Source organism: Pseudonaja textilis, chromosome Z (genome assembly GCF_049901715.1).
Source record: "Pseudonaja textilis isolate UNSWEBS1 chromosome Z, rPseTex1.2, whole genome shotgun sequence".
NCBI lineage: Eukaryota > Metazoa > Chordata > Lepidosauria > Squamata > Elapidae > Pseudonaja > Pseudonaja textilis.
This window is the reverse complement of record NC_142008.1, coordinates 75,444,889-75,466,495: the sequence shown is the minus strand read 5'-3', so window position 1 is coordinate 75,466,495 and position 21,607 is coordinate 75,444,889. Positions and strand designations below refer to the sequence as shown.

Genomic DNA, 21,607 nt, shown 5'->3' with positions numbered 1-21,607 from the left:
GTGTGTGCCTTTCAAAATCATATCCAATCAATTTAATTTACCATAGGTTGACTCCAAAGTGTAGAAACATGTCAACAACAATCAAGAGATGTGGGAAGCACTGAGTTAAATTTAAAGGGTTGTTGCAAAGGGTCTGAACATGTATGCCAATGTGATATTTCAGTTTTTTCTTTTTAATAAATTTACAGACATTTCACATTATGGGGTACTGGGTGTAGATTAGTGGGCAGAAAAATTAATTTCAACAACTGTAGAATCAGGCTGCATAACAAAATTGATAAAAGTGAAGGGGGTCTGAATACTTTCTGAATGCACTGTATATGCCAACTACCTATTCAAGGGATTTTATCTGAATGGCTTATATACACAATTTAAGCATATATATTTGATTATATGATTACATTATTATGAATATTAATATTAGTATGTATTAGCTGCATATTTTGTGTGCTTATTTAAACAAATATATTAGACGAGACAAATAACATATATGGACGGGGAGGAGGGGAGTTTTAGAATGTTAATATTAGCATAGGAATGTGTCTACATGGAAGTCATAACATTTATTCCATGTATTATGCCTTTCCCTCCTGCATTTTTCTAAAGTATTATTAAAAGACAGAAATATTAGCAAAATTACCAAATTCAAGATAACTTTTTAACCAAATAAAAAGTTTGGTTTGGCTTGAATAACTTTTTAACCAAACCACAGTGTACTTTACCTGTAGTGTATATCGGTTTTTGAAGCAATTGGTAACCAGTTCGCCTTTGGATAGCTGATACAACCATGTTAATTTTCTGCCACTGTGACGACTTGCATAGAAAGCAGTAAATCTCTGATGACTGCGCTCCAGCTGCATTTCAAATCAAATCAAACCAAACCATATCGTATTTACATTTTCAGTCTTAAGCGCATTAGAGAAATGGACTGAGTAATTGTTGATGTCATTCAACCAGGTTTGTCAAAATATTTTGGTGCCAGTTACTCTACCTGAATATGAACTCACTATAAAAACACTCAAGCTGGGTATGTACTCTTTTAAGGAGAAACCATGCTATTTACAATAGATTGTACTTTTAATTCCTAAACAAAAACCAGCACTTTGACAGGGTTTTTTTCTTCATTCATTGATAATCGTACAATCCATTATTGAGTCTAGCAAACTCCAGTGTGGCATAATACTAGTTGACATAGATGACGATAAATAGACTGTCATCAGCAAAGTATATAAAAAGTATTAAATGTAACATGAAAATGGGTGTTTCATTCTCCACAAGCCAGCAATACTGAATGAAGGCCTTAATTGTGTAGCAACTACACAATTATCATGGGAGCTATAGTATTTATTGGATTTATAATCCAATATAAAAAGTACAAGTTCCATAAATAAGATTTCCAATCAGCAACTAAAACCAGCAGAAAAAAGCTGCACCTCACCTTGTTCCATATTTCCTAAACCTTAGCAGAAGATCACCATCTTGACCACTTTCCAGAAGCTTTTAAGATGAGACAAGCTATTCCATAAAGTTAGTTCAACTGCAAAGGCAGCTTATATTTGAACCCATAACCTGCTAGCCTATTCTGGGAGGGAGATCTTCAGCATATTGCTCAATCATGTGTATAGGTATATTGTATTAGGATATGTTGACTCTCCAGCTTTTAGGACTGATCAATATATTGCTTCATAGAACTATTCTTGAAATCACACAATCAGCTTAGGCAAGTAGAAAGTACACCTGGAGAATATCCAAGTCATCTCTTTGACTTAACATCAAATAAAAAACACATACAAAAAGTAATCAGTATCATTGGTTTGCTGTGAAAGATAGATTTTTGGGTGAGAATGAGTACAAGCAGAAAGAGATTGATAAGACATAATTGGATAATCAGGTATGATTGTTTCAGAGACTGCTATCTTATTATGGACTAATCTGCCATTAAAGACCAGCAACAATAAGGGGCAGAATGATCTAAAATGTACTGACTAGAAAAAAAATCCAGAAATGGATAGCTCTCAGAAGTCTTTCTGCACTTGCTCTCAGATCTTATCTGATCCAAAGATATTGGATTCAAAGCATACATCTACATAGGATCACAATAGTAAAATATAATTTTAGGATTGCAACAGAAGAACTGTATAAAACTTATGAAAACTTTGAAGTGAATAAAACTCAAAATACTCATTCCTTTTTAACAAAAAAGGATCCCACTCTCTCTCTCTTAAAAAAAAAAGACTATAAAGTGTTATGCTGACATCTATTGACAAAATCAATAAATCCTTCAAATAAATCCAACCTACAGTTTACAGACTATTATGTGATGAGATGGGACTATATAGAGCTCACTGTACTAAAAATACATATGAATGTGTCATAAATTGAAAAAAACAAACAAACTTTAAAACATTGCTAGATTTAATGCCTCATCATTCTAATCTGCCACCAGCCTTCCAGAATATTACAATCTCCCTATATCTTGCAATATAGACTTAGAAACTAAGATGACCTTACCTCTGATGGGAGAGCAAATGCACAAGACATTTGAAAGGGCCAAGATCCAGAGCTTAGTACTTGTATGCTGAAGTCCACTAGTATAAAAATACGAACAATTAAGTCAATAATTTTATTTCAGTCACTGACCAACAAAACAGATTAATGAACAATTCTTTGGTGAGGAAAAGACATGCTATGCAAAAATGTTATGCAAAAATTAAGAAAAATAAGGAGAGTTTTTTGTTTTCAGAGTTATCATAAAATATATTGGAGAAAACTGCATAGAAATTATTTCAAACACAATAATTGAAGTAAATTACAAATATCATTCAATCAATTCAACCAATTAAAATATTAACTGCACAATTCCAATGCATCCTATATTTAAGCTACACATTGATACTTGCATTGATAAACCTCAGAATTCTAGATCTACAGGCAAAATTGAGAAGAAAAAAGCAACAGAAACAGTGACTTTGGGACAATTGCTATGAAAACTGAACATGTAAAGATAGTCCTCGACTTACAATAGTTCATTTAGTGACTGTTCAAAGTTACAACTGCATTGGAAAAAGTGACTTATGACTGTTTTTCATTACCACCTTTGTAGGATCCTCATGATTATGTGATCAAAATTCAGATATTTGGTAACTGATTCATATTTATGACTGTTGCAGCATCCCAGAGTCATGTGATCACTTTTTGCAATCTTCTGACAAGCAGTCAATGAATAAGCCAGATTATCTTAACAACCAGGTTGTTAATTTATCAACTGCAGTGATTTATTTAATAACTATGGTAGCAAATATTATAAAATGGGGCAAGACTCATTTAACAAATTCTCACTTAACAACATAAATTTTAGGTTCAATTGTGGTCATAAATCGAGGACTATCTGGATATCTACACTGTACACAATTTTTAGGCAAGTGAATATTTAGACCATATCATCATTTTTATGTATATTTTCTACCTCTAAGCTGTATAAATGTGAATGCTTATTGGATATAAGCATATCAGGTGATGTATATTTGTGTAATGTGGGAGGATGTGGCCTAAGGATATCAATACCCTATATCAAGGTGTGCGTAATTATTAGGTAGCTTCTTTTTCTCAGGCAAAATGGACAAAAAAGAAATTCACTAACTCTGAAAAGTCAAAAATGCAGCACTCTTGAAATTGCTGATATTGGGGCGTGTCAAACATTTTGTTGAAAATAGTCAACAGGATCACAAGAAACATGTTGAAAAAAAAGGCACACATTAACTACCAAAGATCGGAAAAGAATCAAATATGAAGCTACCAGGAACCTATTATCCTCCAATGCTGCCATATTCCAGAACTGCAACCTGCCTGGAGTGCCCAGAAGTACAAGATGTTTAGCGCTTAGAAACATGGCCAAGGTAAGGAAGGCTGAAACCCGATCACCACTGAATAAGACACATAAGTTGAAATGACAAGACTGGGCCAAGAAGTATCTGAAGACAGATTTTTCAAAGGTTTTAAGGACTGATGAGATGAGAGTGATTCTTAACAGATCAGATGTATGGGCCCGTGGCTGAATCGGTAATGGATACAGAGTTCCAATTAAACTCAGTTGCCAGCAAGGTGGAGATGGTATGGGTTAGTATTGTTAAAGATAAACTAGCTGGCCCTTTTCAGGTTGTATCAATTCCCAAACCTACTGCCAGTTTTTGAAATATACTTTCTTTAAGCAGTGGTACAGGAAATCTTTCATGAAGACCATAACTTTTATGCTTCGCATGCATTGAAGTACTGAGGTCAGGAAAGGCCTTAAAAATGAAAGAACCATGGCATGGCCCTCTTCCTCACCTGACCTATTGAGAACTTGTGGGCCCTTCTTAAATGGGAATTTTACAGTGACAACTCTTTGAACTCTGGTTGCTGCTGCACAAAAAATTGATCGTTAAGATAAAAACCTGACAGACTCCATGAATGGAAAGCTTATGACTGTTATTGAAAAGAAGAGTGTCTATATTGGTTTTTTTTGTTTTGAAACGTCAAAAATGTTTATTTGTAAATTTTGAGTTGTTTATTATTCTCCCTTTAACAGATAAAAACAAACGAGTAAGATGGGGAAATTTTCGTTTTTCATTTAGTTGCATAATACATCTACACACTAATAGCTGCCCAATAATTATGCACACATATTCTCCTAAGAAAGCCAAATCTCACTTTTACTTTCTTAAATATTCAGGATTGAGGTTCATTAACATGTTGGATTGACCAAGTGCATTATACACTGCTCACAAAAATAAAGGGAACACTTAAACACAATGTAACTCCGTCAATCACACTTGTTTGAAATCAAACTGTCCACTTAGGTAGCAACACTGATTGACAATCAATTTCACATGCTGTTGTGCAAATGGAAGAGGCAACAGGTGGAAAGCATAGGCAGTTAACAAGACATCCCCAATAAAGGAGTGGTTCTGCAGGTAGTGACCACAGACCACTTCTCAGTTCCTATGTTTTCTAGCTGATGGTTTGGTCACTTTTGAATCCTGGCGGTGCTTTCACTCTAGTGGTAGCATGAGACAGAGTCTATAACCCACATAAGTGGGTCAGGTAGTGCAGCTCATCCAGGATGGCACATCAATGCGAGCTGTGGCAAGAACGTTTGCTGTGTCCAGAGCATGGAGGCGCTACCAGGAGACATGGAGGGCAACAACCCAGCATCAGGACTGCTACTTCCGCCTTTGTGCAAGGAAGGACAGGAGGAGTACTGCCAGAGCCCTGCAAAAGACATCCAGTGGGCCCCATATGTGCATGTGGCTGCTCAAACAGTCAGAAACAGACTCCATGATCGTGGTATGAGGGCCCAACGTCCACAGGTAGGGGTTGTGCTTATAGCCCAACACCATGCAGGATGTTTGGCATTTGCCAGAGAACACCAAGATTGGCAAATTTGCCACTGGCACCCTGTGCTCTTCACAGATGAAAGCAGGTTCACACTGAGCATACGTGACAGATGTGACAGGGTCTGGAGACGCTGTGGAGAACGTTCTGCTGCCTGCAACATTCTCCAGCATGACTGGTTTGGCAGTAAGTGGATCAGTTATGGTGTGGGGTAGCATTTCTTTAAGGGGCCGCACAGGTGTCCATGTCCTCGTCAGAGGTAGCCTGATTGCCATTAGGTACCGAGATGGCATCCTCAGACACCTTGTGAGACCATATGCTGGTGCGGTTGGCCCTGGGTTCCTCTGAATGCAAGACCTCATCTGGCTGGACTCTGTTAGCAGTTAGATCAGCCTGTAGTGTGTTTTTTTCCACTTTAATTTTGAGTGTAACTCCAAATCCAGACCTCCATGGGTTGCTAAATTTGATTTCCATTGATAATTTTTGTGTGATTTTGTTGCCAGCACATTCAACTATATAATGAATAAAGTATTTAATAAGAATATTTCATTCATTCAGATCTAGGATGTCTTATTTTTGTGTTCCCTTTATTTTTTTGAGCAGTATAGTTGTTCAATAATAAAATTAATCCTCAAAATTACAACTTGCCTAATAATTGTGCATATAGTTCTAGGAGCTGAGCTTGACTGGAGAGAGTTATTATCCTTTTTGTGGGCATTTGCTAGATATCTGAGATTTCCTAACTGGAGGCCAGGTGTAAAACAATTTAGAATTAATTGACTTCTAAGTTAAAATTCAATCCTAAGTATCAGAACAGTGCTGCACATAAAAGTCCATATTTGGATTTTAATCTCTCCCCACAGCCCAAACTTTTTTGTTTTTCTCTTTAGTGTAATTATTGACAAGACAATTTCCAAAAAATTAAGTTAGGATCTCTTGTAGTTCAAAGTAAATCACCTAAAGTTACATAACATCTTGTTTTATAGAACGAAAATTTGTGATCCCTTTTTTATCCTTTTCACTGCTTGCGGTATTAGCTCTCTCCTAGAACCTTTCTTAGATTGACCCATTTTTAACAAATTTCCCCATGCCCACTTTGTTCCCTTCTTATTTTGTTTTTGGAGAGAGAGATAGAATTTTAAATTCATTTATATAATTTACGTCCGATATCAGGTTGATTTGTAAGGAATAGAAAAAGAAAACTTCTTTCATTAACATACTATTTACTTTCATAAATCTATAAAAAGGTATATTAATTACATTTTTTTAATTACATTAATTACATTAAAATACATTTTAACTTTGCTTACAATCCAATGGCTCTGAATTGGATAGGTGCTTTTTGAACTGCTCATTCAGGTCTTTGCTTACACCTATATCTTGGAACATCCTTTGAAGTTTGGATGTGTACTCAAAGCCACAAGCTTGCTGTAATGAATCACAGAACAATTATGAAATTACACATTTTGAGATAAAATAATGCACATTCTACAGAAAGAACTGTCAGTAAGTCCTCTAATACAATGTAACCATTGTAATATTACTTAATTAGAGCTTCAGTATCAAAATAAACAAATTGAATTTTCTAGCAATTTTATTATTTTTAGCATCTGAGTGCAGAAAATTTCCAGCCTTGATCTGCACACTAAAAGTCAGATTTTAATTTATCATTTAATTTTTACCATGGTATACAAATTCTTTTACTGCAGCTTGCAATTCCTTATAAAACGGTCCACTTTAACTTACTATAATTATTGGATTATTTAAAATAATAGATTTATGGAGGAATTACAAACAAAGCTCCATAAAAACAATTATTTTAAATCACCTGTTCACTTGTGGTAATTTAAAACCTCACTAAAAACAAAAAAGGTAATCAAATGGTTGTTGTTTACTCTCTCTTTCATAAACATGTAAACATATGCACTCATAAATTGTGTGCATGAGAGGCCAACACACATTTGGAAAAAAGATTCTAGAATCAATGCTCAAAAATGTTTTAAAGTTCCGCTTAAGAGAGTTTTGAGAACTGATGATAGTCCCAAACTGATTTAAATAGTTTAATATTCATGTTCCATATATATAGCTGCTCCGAATAAAAAACAAAACAACAAAAACCTAGATTCTCAAATTCTGGTGTAATAATTTGATTACATGATTTCATGTGAATAAATAACTATTTCTGTACAGTGCAAAACTATCCAGCTTTCCAACATACCATTAAAAATCCAAATATATCAAGATAAAAAATTATTTAGCCTACCATAGGAATACTTGAAAATACTTGAAAATTAATGTTTATTATGAACAATAATAAACAATTTTGAATCAATTTCTTGTATTGGGATATAGATTAAACATTAAAAAACTATTCTATATAGGTAATCTTTGAGTTATGAAATGGAGCCTGCCAATTACATTTGTAAACCAATGATTCATTGGAATAAATAATGTTAAATGAACATGAAAATTTCCTGTCGTTGCATACCCATTCGCTAATCAAATGCGTGGATCTTAAGTGCACAAGGTATCTTAAGGTGGGAAAGAGCGGGGGGGGGTAGTATTTCCAAACACCCACGGCTGCCCCTAACCCACTGAGATATCTCATGGTTTCCCCCCCCAAATCCTGGCCAACTGGGTCCACTTACCTTTTGAAGATATCGATGAGCTGTCTGCTTTCCAGCTTCTCTGCCATGGTTTCACTTTGAGAAAAGACTTGCTGAAGCCTAGAGGGTGACTGTGTCCCTCTATGCTCCAATCGTCTTTGCAAAAAACCCTTGCTGCCAAAAATGCAGTCGCACCAAAAACGGAGCCAGGAGGAATGCAGCAGGGGCTGTTTTTGGTTTTGCAAAGACTAGGCTCCAATCAACTTTGCAAAAAGCCCTTGAAGATGAAAACGGAGTCTGGGAGTGACAAGGCAGCAGTTCCATTTTCCAGTAGCAAGGGCTTTTTGCAAAGATGATCGGAACCTTGCAAAAAGCCTTTGCCACCAAAAACGGAGCTACTGCTGTGTCCCTCCTAAGCTCTGTTTTTGGTGCAGCTCCATTTCCAGTGGCAAGGGCTTTTTGCAAAGACAATAGGAGCCTAGAGAGAGATTACATCTCCCTATGCTCTGATCGCCTTTGCAAAAAACCCTTGCCACCATAAACAGAGCCCGGGAGGGACCAGTCTGTCCTTCCCGGGCTCTGTTCTTGCTGGCAAAGGCATTTTGCAAAGATGACCGGAGCCTACAGAGATGCAATTTCTCTGTAGGTTTTGATAAGCCTTTGCAAAAAGCCTTTGTCAGCAAGAACAGAGCCCGGGAGGGACGCACCGACCTCTCCCATTCTTGCCGGCAAAGGCTTTTTGCAAAGATAACCAGAGTCTACGGGGACGCAATCTCTCACCCCTTCAAGGAAATGGAAAACGGAGGGAAGGCCTGAAACTTTCCCTCTGTTTGCAAAGCCTTTTGTTGCATTTCATCCAGATCTCAATCTGAAGAGAAAAGGGGCCTAAAGTAGTATGAGATTATGCAAGATCAATAGCATGAGATCTCACACTATTGATCTTGCACTACTTTAGGCCTCTGCAAAGGCACCAAACGCCTGAAGCAGGCAAAGAAACCAAAAGCTTGCTAGACCTTCGCAAGGTGAGTCTCCACAGGCCTTGTGCCTGTGGAGACCCGGGAGGGGGATAATAAGCAGGGCGAATGTTTCAGTGCCTCTGTGGTCATTCCTAAGGGTGAATGACTTGTTATGGTGCTGCAACATTCGTAACTTTGGGACAGTTTTTAAGTACTTGGGAGGGTTATGTTGCAACTTCGAATGGTCATTAAGTGAACTGTTGTATCTCGAGGATTACCTGTAATAAACAAAAGAAAATCATTTTAAATATGACATTCATTTAATTACCATATTTAGATATTTTCAATCAATACATATGTTTTTATACTTTATGAGTATCATTATACAGTGAAGTTCTGCAAATATAAGCAATAAAAGATACGTAAGAGAAACACACCTTCAATTTGGAGATCATACTTGCTTCAGCATCATCACTAGCACTATTCTGGTGTACCAGCCTCTTTGCCAGCATTTTGGCATAGAATTTTTGAAACACATCTTTGTCTTCAATATATTTGAAGACCACCATCTAGAAGAAGCATGGATTTTTAGAATTTATTTTTAGAACAAGAAATAAGGAGGATTCATGGCAAATTATATTATCCTATTTAGTCCACTTCCAATTATCATTGTAAATCAATTTCCAAAATTATACATAATTATGTATACATAATTATACATAAACTTACCACTTGGTTAAGTGTATCTTCAAGTTCAGCCTCCTCTGGATTCTTTGAGCTGCAATCAAAAGGGCATTAAAATTGTTATGATCCAGCAAGCCCATTATTTCAACTTCATATCTACTGTAACAGCCATTTCGTAAATAAATAAGACCTCCATTGCATTATTTTATAAGAGCAAATTTTTCCAGAATTAAATTTGTGGTCACCAACAAAATGTTTTCTTACTTTGATTTAAAAACAGAAAAAGTCATTACACTCCTTTGATTCTTAATAAATTGCGCTCAAGCCCAAAAATATAAAAATATTTTAGTTTGCCAGTTTGAGGAAATGATTAAGGTACTGGTTAGAAACCAGGAGATTGCGGATTCTACTCTATTCTTAAGAATGAAAGCTGGCTGGGTGACTTGGGACCTGTTACTCTCTTGGTGTTGTGGGGAAAACAGGAGAAGAAAGGAGTATTATGCATGTTTGCTGCCCTGAGTCATTTGTAAAATAATAAAGCAAAATGAAAATTTAATAAACAAATAAAACAATTTTACAATGGTTTATCACCACAGAACAGGGAACTACATTCCATTGATTTATCTATTTATAGTATTACTTCTTTTTCATTTAAAAAATAATTCCTGAATAGAATACAGCTTAATACAATAAGAATAGTATCACATTAAACATAGCAGTGTAATACAACAAAATCCCTGGTTAAAGAAGCTCTCAGTTTTTAATAACTGAAAGCTAATAATCCTGCCACTAATCTAGCAGGAATTCCTATTTCTCAGTATTTCTTCTGTAGTGCAACATCCTATTTAATTTACTGCATGGAGAATCTCTGGCAAATGGGCAAGTAAACAAGGATGAACATAATACAACATGATGCAGGTCCTGTGCTATATAACATTTTACTAAACAAGGACTGAACTTGGCTAAAGAACAGGCTCGCAGGCAATGCAATTAATCTAGTCTGTGAAATTTTACAATAGCTTTAGCTTCCAGGGCAACTTAAAAAAAACCCAAGTGATAATGTTTAAAAATGAGATATCAGTGAAATGGGAATAATCTAGAAAATTAGAGGATACAACTTCTTCCAAAATATGTACCTTTTCTTCAGCAGAGAATCACAATACCGTGCCAGTAACTCTGGAGATTTACTAGAAGATTGTGCCATTTTTGTTACTGCATTATTATTTATGAAGCGACCACAAGCCTGTGAAATATGTAAGTGAAATGTTCAGACATTTCTAAAATCAGTCACTTGCTAGTTATAAATACACTACTAAAACATATTACCTTGTCTAGAGCTGCAACAAAGCCGGCATCATTGTTGAAAGCTGACATCACTAGTGCATTGTATTTCTTGTGAACATCCAACACTGTTTGTACATACATTTTTGGATCCTAAAAATTAAAAAGAAAGCAGTGATAAACTCTCCTAAAGTCCTTCAACTGCATACTTTGGAGAAATCTTTTCATATTCATCTATTTAAATTGATTTGTAAATTGATTTGATTGCATTTAACATTTTACATAGTCATATAACTTCTACTGAAACCTAATACCAGTGTATTTCTTTTAACAAAAAGCTTTTGATTATAGTACCACAAAAGTAACCTGTTCTTAATGGATAATAATATATACTCCTTCCACAAAATCTTGCCCAGACATTTTATTATATCAAAATAAATGATACCAGTTTGTCCATTTCTAATAATTCATTTCAGCAGTTCTCAAATTGTGGTGTAAAATTCCTGAAATTCTGAGGTTCCACAAAGTCCAATATTTATTTTAAAATTTCTCAGTTTTAAATTTCAAAACAGAAATAGTCGTAATCCACATAAGACACTTTGAGATCCTTAATCCCTTTAAGAGTGTAAAGGATCCTGAAACTGAAATGTTTCAGAACCACTGATTTATTACAAACACACAGTTTTGTATTTGTTTATACAAGTTAGAAGGAATCATATAGGCCAACCTTCACCCATTGTATGAATCCAAATTTAATCTGTCAAATGAATATTCTTCCTGTTCACTAAGGGTGACATATTTGATAAACTGGCATAACTAGTTCTGTCATAAAACTGTATAATTAGAAAGTGCTTTAATCCTTAATCCCCCCATGCTTTCATTCTGTTGGTATTTAATGACTGATAAATTGTTAAAAAATGTATAAAGAAATTCAAATATGTGCTGAAAACGCAATTATAATAAGGGCACTTTTTATAATCTCTGGTGAAATTTTTATTAATTTATTCAGCATTCATTATTTTTATAAATAACAAGGTAGCAAATATACTCCTTCTTCTTATTTTCTTCACAAAAACAACCCTGTGAGGTGAGCTGGGTTGAGAGTGACTGGTTTAAAGTCACCTAGCTGCCTTTAATGCCAAAGAAGGGACTAGAGCTCATAACTCTTCTACTTTCTAGTCTGGTGCTTTAATCACTAGACCAAACTGGATCTCAACTGATTTGTCATAAAGCAAATAAATATTGGGACCAGATTTTCATTTTAATCCAGAAAACTCTTAAAATAAATATAGCTTTTTTTTCTTTTGGGTCTGATGGACAAAGAACTTGAAAGAAAATCTGAAATTGTTTAATTATATATGTTAACTGCAGCAAAAAGTTTGTATGACCAGAGACAGAAAGACATATCAATTCCCACAATGGAAGATGTTAGAGGTAATAGAGTTGGTGGAGCTGGCAGAACTGTCTTAAATAAAAAGAATTTAATTTGTTTCCACTATTTTTTCCACTTGAAAAATCATTTCTGAACTTTGTGCTCAAAATGGGAAAAAAATGAAACCCACAAGCAAAGTTAATGGGGAAGCCAGCAGGAAGGTTGCAAGTTGCTCAAGTAAATCTCCCGTAACCAGCAGCATCCACTCTATGTCTTAGTTTGCTTATACTATGCCAGACCACCACATGTCCTCCTTCACCTGGTAGCAGCTACTGCAAATCTGTATTTTTTCTGCACCAGAACCTTGCAATCTTTTCCATCCCATAGCAGTCACCTGCTATGCTTACTGCACAAGACTATCTTGCATTTTCTCCTGCCCCACAGCAGTCATCTCCAGCCTGACCCTTTTATATCTTACCCTGCATTCCCTGCACTTGTGCCATGCAGTGCCAGAACTTGTACACTCTCCCCTGCCCTACAGCAGCCACTCCACGTTTCATTGCACTAGTGTGTGCTTTCACACTCACTGCAGCAATCACCTCAAGCCTTCCTGTTTGCACTGAACTGGACCCTTTCATATCCTTCCCTGCCCCAAAAGCATTTCTAGAGTCTTGCTGCATTGGATCCTTGTGTATCCTCTCCTATCCTGCAGCAGTTACTTATCTACTAGCTGGCCTGTGCATGAGTTATCTAGTAGTTACAGCTTCCTACCAACTTCCCCACTGACTATGATTGTTGAAATTGGCAGAAAGTAATAAGATTTAATGACCTTCATTTAACATCAGTAACTGGGACTGCAGGAATTGCCATTTCTAAATGATGTGGTCACATAATGTCGCACTTTATGATATCACTTCTATAGACAAATTCCAGTCCTGATTATTATCATTAACCAAGCACTACATGTATGCAGTTACCACAGTTACAGCTAGTAGAACCTGATTTGTAAACCACTGAATTTTTTCCCATAACTGCTTCAATCTGTTTTGAACTGTTCTTAAAACATGATGTATAGAACATAACACTAGTTCATTGTTAATTGCAACATTTTTTATATTTGTTGCTATTATGGCTTGAGAAACTACACTGCTCAAAAAAATAAAGGGAACACAACAATAAGACATCCTAGATCTGAATGAATGAAATATTCTTGTTAAATACTTTGTTCATTACATAGTTGAATGTGCTGGCAACAAACTCACACAAAAATTATCAATGGAAATCAAATTTAGCAACCCATGGAGGTCTGGATTTGGAGTTACACTCAAAATTAAAGTGGAAAAAAACACTACAGGCTGATCCAACTTTGATGTAATGTCCTTAAAACAAGTCAAAATGTGGCTCTGTAGTGTGTGTCCTCTACGTGCCTGTATGACCTCCCTACAACACCTGGGCATGCTCCTGATGAGGTGGCGGATGGTCTCCTGAGGAATCTCCTCCCACACCTGGACTAAAGCATCCCCCAACTCCTGGACAGTCTGTGGTGCAACGTGACGTTAGTGGATGGAGCGAGACATGATGTCCCAGATGTGCTCAATTGGATTCAGGTCTGGGGAATGGGCGGGCCAGTCCATAGCATCAATGCCTTCATCTTGCAGGAACTGTTAACATACTCCAGCCACATGAGGTCTAGCATTGTCTTGCATGAGGAGGAAGCCAGGGCCAACCGCACCAGCATATGGTCTCAACAAGGGGTCTGGGGATCTTATCTCGGTACCTAATGGCAGTCAGGCTACCTCTGGGGAGCACATGGAGACCTGTCACTTTCTTCCTTAAAGAAATGCCACCCCACACCATTACAGACCCACTGCCAAACTGGTCATGCTGGAGGATGTTGCAGGCAGCATAACGTTCTCCAGTGTCATCAGACCCTGTCACGTCTGTCACATATGCTCAGTGTGAACCTGTTTTCATCTGTGAAGAGCACAGGGCGCCAGTGGCGAATTTGCCAATCTTGGTGTTCTCTGGCAAATGCCAAACGTCCTGCACGGTGTTGGGCTGTAAGCACAACCCCCACCTGTGGATGTCGGGCCCTCATACCACCCTCATGGAGTCTGTTTCTGACCGTTTGAGCAGCCACATGCACATTTGTGGCCACTGGAGGTCATTTTGCAGGGCTCTGGCAGTGCTCCTCCTGTCCCTCCTTGCACAAAGGCAGAGGTAGCGGTCGTGATGCTGGGTTGTTGCCCTCTTATGGCCTCCTCCATGTCTCCTGATGTACTGGCCTGTCTCCTGGTAGCGACTCCATGCTCTGGACACTATGCTGACAGACACAGCAAACCTTCTTGCCACAGCTCACATTGATGTGCCATCCTGCATGAGCTACACTACCTGAGCCACTTATGTGGGTTATAGACTCCATCTCACGCTACCACTAGAGTGAAAGCAATGCTAGCATTCAAAAGTGACCAAACATCAGTCAGAAAGCATAGGAACTGAGAAGTGGTCTGTGGTCACCACCTGCAGAACCACTCCTTTATTGGGGATGTCTTGTTAACTGCCTATGCTTTCCACCTGTTGTCTATTCCATTTGCACAACAGCATGTGAAATTGATTGTCAATCAGTGTTGCTACCTAAGTGGACAGTTTGATTTCACAGAGTGTGACTGACTTGAGTTACATTGTGTTGTTTAAGTGTTCCCTTTATTTTTTTGAGCAGTGTATTTCCAAGTGATTGAAACTCATTACCTTTTTCACAGAGTAAATTTAAAAGAAACATGTATGTGTAATCTTTAAATATGGACTCCTCCTTCTTTTATTGCTGCCACAGTAAGTAATGGCTTCATTGTAACCTGTATGGACCCATTCAGAAAATACCAACATTGGAAGATACTTCCATCATCAGAAAAAGCTGGTCTACATTTGATATATTGGCAAAGACCACGGACTAGAATTCTAGCCATATGCCTGTTTTCTAATAAAAATGCTACGTTTATATTATTTTAAGATTTTCCATTTTTTCTCATTGAAGAAAACTATTTATTTATTCTATTATTTAATCTTCCAAGTGAAAAAAGAATATAGTTTATTGCTAATGTAACATATGCTCTTGGAAAAAATCAAAAATATACTTTCAATTGAAACATGCAATGATTTCACATTCCATCCTCCAAGACCTGTTACATTACTGCAAACTTTTTAGTAATTCTTACCTTGCTGTCTTCAGAGATTATCAAGGACCCCACAATTCAGTCCTGAGCTACAAATATTCTTTCCTATTGGTAATTATTATTGTCCTGCCTCTATAAATGAATGTAGTTGAAAGCTCCTTTCAAGTTTTTTGAAAGCAAAACTTTTGAATCACACAAAGAACAGAATAAAATTACTGAAATAGTTTGAACATGCTTGTTTAAATAAATGTCCACATTAACAGATTTTTCATACCAGAGCATTGACTATCTGATAGAAAACTGTAAGCAGCAAAATGGTACAATCAATTCTGAATGAACAATGATTCATTCTTGCCTGCTACATGTAGTCTTAAAATATTGTGATGTATATACATGACCCCCTCGCTGAAATCTCGAGTTAATGAGTATGACATGAATCTAAGAGATGTGATCAATCTAATACTCACATTTAATGCAGCTTCTCCACATTTTTCAATGGCAGCTAAACCCTGATTATGAATGTGAGTTTCCAAAAGTTTTTTCAGTTCTCCAAGGCCATCCTGAATTCGAGACACAAGATTATACATGCGTCCTAAATCTGGGAGAAAAAAGGAAGCAAGATTTATTTGAATTTGCATTTTAATTTGCATTAATATTATGTCACCATCTCATCCAAGAATTAGGAACAGATTAAGATCTGAAAATATACTAAAATAATCAACTAACTAATCATCTAAAACAATGCATCTAAGTTTTAGAGAGCAAAATGCCAGGGAAAACATCTTCATTTAAATGTTAAACTGTATTTTATAATCTACTATGACATAAACATAAGAAATAATTATTTAAAAAATCATACCAAGAATGTAAGTCATGTGAAAACAAGCTCAACCTTCATTTCATAATTTATCAAAAGGAACTATCTATCAGTTAAATATGGGAAAGCTTACCTTCATTTTTGTCAGCATCCAATAGGTTTTGAAATTCTGTATGAAAGATCTCTAAGTGTTTTTCAATAAGTACTTGTTCACATTTCCGTGCTAGTTCATCTTGTGTGCTCTCATGTAGGTATACCTGAACCCTACGCTGTTCCTCCAAAAGACGAGCCTCTGCCTGTAAAATAAATACATGTTGTCTAAATTCAAAAATCATTAAGACATAGAAATATATACCATAAATACCTGAAGAGTAATTACATCACATCTCTGTAATTTTGTTTCTATTATTTTTATCCAGAAATAAATTAGGAAGGAAGAATATTCAATTATTTAACCTGTTTATTTTAGCATTGTCTGATTTACTGAGATTTTGAAACAATGTTGAATATTTCAAGATTCCATATTTATCTATTATTGTTTTTCATTCTTGAAATTGCTGTAATACGTTTCTGAATGTTTTCCTTGTTTGCAGTAAAGAATTATTTCAGTTCCTTTATTTATGAATACCTCCATATTGGATCTAAATCCCATAGCTTTAGTTAAACAAGGCTAAGAAAAAACACACTTATACTCAGTATATGTGTGTTTAGCTTTGAAGCTAGTTGCTACTTTCAGTTCAACAACTACCAGGCAAAACAGGTGCCTTAAATTCCTACTTCAAATATAGTACCAATTATTTTTAGATCCAGGAACTTGCAATATAACTATAGTACCTTTTTCATGTATTCTGTAACTGGGTTTTGTTGCAAAAATTCAGTGCTTTCTCTTGTATAGAATCTTTCTGTGTCAGCAAGAAACTGAGATTCAAAGGACTCTTTATATACAGTCAATGTAGGCCCCTTAGCAAAAGTATCATCTTCATTCAGTCCCAGCTCCACTAAAAGCACACAAATTTTTTAAAAAAGGCACAAAATTAATTTTAAAGTTTACCTAAATAGCACAGATTTCATTAGCAGATTTAATGAAATTTTACCTCATTTAAAAGTATTCAACTTTTAATAAAACATTTAATAAAAGTTAAATAGGATAGAAAAGGACAATTTACATGCAGGCTATAAATTATAATAAAATATCTAAGATATTATTTAAATGCACAATTGTATATATTTTTTAAAAAAATTAAATCTGAACCCCTGCAGAGAAGGCTGCAAGAACAAAGAAATGTCTTTCTTCCTGAAATCAAAATAAAAGTGTGTCTATTATTTCAAGAACTACAGTCTAATCTCTTGTATATCTACTTAGAAATGAGTTCCAGACATGATTTATTCATAATAAGGGTGTTTTTATCAAAGGAATCATTAGGATGAAATATATTTAATTTCAAATGCCTTTGAAGTTTATTAAAATTGTACTTGTTATACTGGATCTAAATCTACATTTAACAAAAGAATACAATATAATATAACAGGAAACTGAAAAGTGGTATCAGTCAATTCAATACTTTGAAAAACATGTGACTCTCACTACATAGCATACAGTTTTCCACAAACCTTCGACCAAAGATAGGCAGTTCTCATCCTCAATTTTCATCTTCTCAATTACTTACCAGTTGTTATATTCTGTTTAGTTTTTCATGTTTACAAAATCAAGAAAGAAGAAAAAAAACATGATTTTCCTACATGCTGAAAGAGAATCAAAATCAGAAATTGTGTACTAGCTGTTTGAAACTGTCTGGTTTTATTGATTCAGGTAATTCAAGGTTTGTATTGGTCTAAACCTACTCTATGTTTGTCATGGAAAATTGGGATACTTGAATGGAAAGCCAGGGTTTAGCACCTTCAAATTGGACACTGGGTTCACCAACTTCCTCTCTTAAACACTTTAGGAAGCTGTTAATATTGACATTCTAAATGTTAAGAATCTTCTGAAAGGCCACCTTAATCAAGTTGGGGGAAATCTCTTTTAACCCTGGATGAAAGAATATCTATATAAATATGATTGAAAAGAAAAGCCTTAATTTTTGAAAAACATCAAAAAGCGTACTTAGATGTTGATTTTGGAAAGTTAAAGAATAAGGTAAACATAAAAGAATTAAAAAATACCCGGGGAGATATTTAAAATACTTTGATCACATGTTCATGAGGATGCTATAAAGGTCGTAAGTGTGAAAAATAGTGATAAGTCATAGTGCCATTGTAACTTTGAATGGTCACTAAATGAACTGTTATAAGTTGAAGACTACCTGTAGTATTTGACCCCAGAAGAAAGTAAGGATGTTTGGGAACTGTGTACTCAGAAATCACTAACAAGACTATCTAATGCTATCTGAGGATACAGAAGAACAACACATTTTGTTGAATGAAGCTGATTTAAATGTGAGCTTGGATTCTTTAAGAAGTGATAAGGAAAAAGATGATGTAGATCTGAAAATGGATTTAAAATCCCTGTGGCCCCACAGGTCAGATCTAAGCACCCCTTGGGCTGGATCTGGCCTGCGGGCCTTGAGTTTGACACCCTTAGTATAGGTGAAACTAATGGAATTCTTAATGAAGACAAATAAAAAACAATAAAAAAATTCCACTTGTGGGATATTATATGACAGGATTAAAGTAAGAAAAGTAAACAGAAGGAGCTCAAAGTGGACATCTGATCAGGGTTAATATACATGTTGTAGATATGGAATAAAATACAAATATTATATATTTCAAATTCCTTTACATAGAAACAAGAAGGGGCCGAATATAAACCAAGCTTTAATCTTTATAATGGGATAAAAATAAAACAAAAAAATACCAACAATCATTAATATTATTTTTACCATAAGATTGCACAACTCCACTGATCAGTCTTGTATTGATAGTTTCACCATTTCTTTCTTTTTCAATCAGCTTCAACACAGCATTTGTTACCTTTGAAAATATGAATTGGACAAATATACAAATTAATAACTCGGATAATATAATGGATTTTAATATAGCAAATAGGACTCTTCGGGTCCCTGGGTGGCATGCAGTGCCCCAAACCCTCAGATATGATCCCTACACCCTAACCCTTCCAAACATTGCACCAAAATATTATGTTTAATAAAATGGAAGAAAATTAATATATCGATGTAGTAACGTTATATAAAATACAGGGGAAGAATAATTTGAACTGTTTATCAGGTAGGACCAACGCCCCTTCTCCACTGAGTTGAAGGGAGAATCCAGGCTAGTACATACCAAAGCTGGCTGTTGGCTGTCCTATGGGCGGAAATTGGTCTGGCCTGTAGGACTCACCTGCCAAAGGCCACCTCCACCGAGGCGACAGTCAATCTGATAATGTCTGATGAATGGGGTCACAGACGACCACGTTGCAGCTCAACAAATGTCTAGAACCGATGCCTGCGTTGCCCAGGCTGCAGTAGTTGCCACACTTCTGGTACAGGAAGAACCTGCAACTCATAGGCTTTAGCAAAGCAGGCTCTGAGCCAGCAACTCATGGTGGTAGGTGTCACCCTGCAGCCCAAAGTTGACGGTTGAAAGGAGACGAACAGCGACTCAGTCTTCCTGAAGGAAGAGGTTTGCTTGATATAAATGCGGAGGGCACTCCTGACGTCCAAGGCGTGTCTGATGCGCCCTGCGGAGCACCAACTCCTCCTTCCGGTCCTTTGCCTTCAATGCGTCCTCCGCGTCCAGTGGTATGACCGATGAGGATGCTAGAGCCACCACAGGGCTATCCACCTTTGGCACCTCAATGATGTCCAAAAGATCTTGATCTACTTTAAAGAGAGTCATCTCCATCCCACTAGGGCGAGTGTATACCCCTGGGGAGGCCTCTTGCCTCTTGATCATATCCAAAAACATCTGGGGCACAGGAACAGTGTCCATCACGGATGTTTTCTCAGTGAAGATATAATCCTCCCGCTCTTCTCCCTCAGGAGGAAGATCTTGGGCAACTGTGTCCTTTTTTAGATGGGCTGTGCTCTTAGCCTTAACCAGCAGAGTCTTAAATAGAGCCGGCTGGAAAAGGCCCCTAAATGAGGGGGTGTCTGCTGCCTTTGTCTCATCTTCTGAAAAGTTCCTTTCCGGTGGGAGGTCCATTTCGGAAACACAAAACTGGCTCCTCCCTGATGGAGATTGATCTCTGTGGTAGGTCAGCTGCTCCCCCGAGGGTTGCCAATGCACCAGTGGTGGGATTCAAAACTTTTTACTACCAGTTCTGTGGGCGTGACAGGAGAAGGATATTGCAAAATCCCATTCCCTCCCCAGCCCACTAACCTGCTTTCCAGCTCCGTTCTCCTTTCCAGGTCAACAAAAGAAGACCCAGACAATCAGCTGGGACTCAGGAGGCAGAGAATACATGGGGGAAGGGCCAGTCAGAGGCGGTATTTGTTGGTTCTCTGAACTACTCAAAATTTCCGCTACCGGTTCTTCAGAATTGGTCAGAACCTGCTGAATATCACCTCTGCAATGCACCTGAGGAATGCCTCCGTCAGCGTTCAAAGATGTCAACTGGTGCTGCTGGTTCAATTCTGCTTGAATTTCTTGCCTAATGGCTTGAGAGATCCAGACTCTCATAAAGGTTGGCATTTCTTGAGTCTGGGCTTCCTCAGGGCGAAGTCCCGCAGCTGTAGGCATAAAAGTCACTTCAGGCACAGATCTTGCTCTGCTGGAGGATTGTCCTCCCAGTCCAGCTGCCATAAGCCCTTCAGACTGTTCAGAAACAGAATAAGCAGCCTCTGCTATAATTTGGAGGTTTCCCTGCAAATCTTGATTAACTGAGCCACAGGGTGACCAGGCTATCAAATACTGTCTATTATTTGCCTATTGGTCTTGCTGCATGCTTTCATGGGGAATCTGAGGAGATATGCTGTCAGCCATCTTGGATCCCCTCAGAGCCTTGTCGAATTCTTTATCCAAGGCCTTCTGTCTGCACCTGGCCTGTCTCTCCTCTGCCCTAGAAGGTCTTTTAGGGGCTAGGGCCCTGGCTCTAATTCTGGCTGCTGCCTCTAAACTAGCAGACCTGGGCTTGGCAGATCCTCTGGCAGCTCTTTCTCTCTGCTCTGCTGGGGTACTGACAATTCCTGATCAGCTTTCCCTGGCTACCATTTTGAGCCCATCAAAATCAACTGCGAGTGACAGAGAGAGGAAAAATATTTAAAAAATAAAATAAATTGAAATTATTTAGTCCAAGGCTAGCTGCTCTGGCTAAAGCAGCTATCCACCACTTCAGGAGGCAAATGCAACAAGAATTAGCTCAGCACAGCTCCACAATTTAGGCAGTTTAAAGATCAAAAAGAAAAAAG

The 21,607-nt window shown here is 37.0% G+C and overlaps 1 protein-coding gene across 4 annotated transcripts in view; it reads right to left on the bottom strand.

Moving 5' to 3' along the window:
• The window catches only part of CUL1 (cullin 1), a 65,519-nt gene that overhangs the window by 12,577 nt on the left and 31,335 nt on the right, over window positions 1–21,607 (bottom strand). For all 4 annotated transcript variants that reach the window (XM_026702303.2, XM_087916865.1, XM_026702302.2 and 1 more), the window contains exons 6-16: window positions 19,139–19,229; window positions 17,094–17,257; window positions 16,393–16,555; window positions 15,910–16,040; window positions 10,946–11,053; window positions 10,756–10,862; window positions 9,665–9,713; window positions 9,373–9,504; window positions 6,684–6,801; window positions 2,512–2,588; window positions 723–854 (exon numbers count right to left, since the gene is read on the bottom strand). In XM_026702303.2, the coding sequence (XP_026558088.1) occupies window positions 723–854; window positions 2,512–2,588; window positions 6,684–6,801; window positions 9,373–9,504; window positions 9,665–9,713; window positions 10,756–10,862; window positions 10,946–11,053; window positions 15,910–16,040; window positions 16,393–16,555; window positions 17,094–17,257; window positions 19,139–19,229 (1,272 nt within the window). The remainder of the gene's footprint in view (window positions 1–722; window positions 855–2,511; window positions 2,589–6,683; window positions 6,802–9,372; window positions 9,505–9,664; window positions 9,714–10,755; window positions 10,863–10,945; window positions 11,054–15,909; window positions 16,041–16,392; window positions 16,556–17,093; window positions 17,258–19,138; window positions 19,230–21,607) is intronic.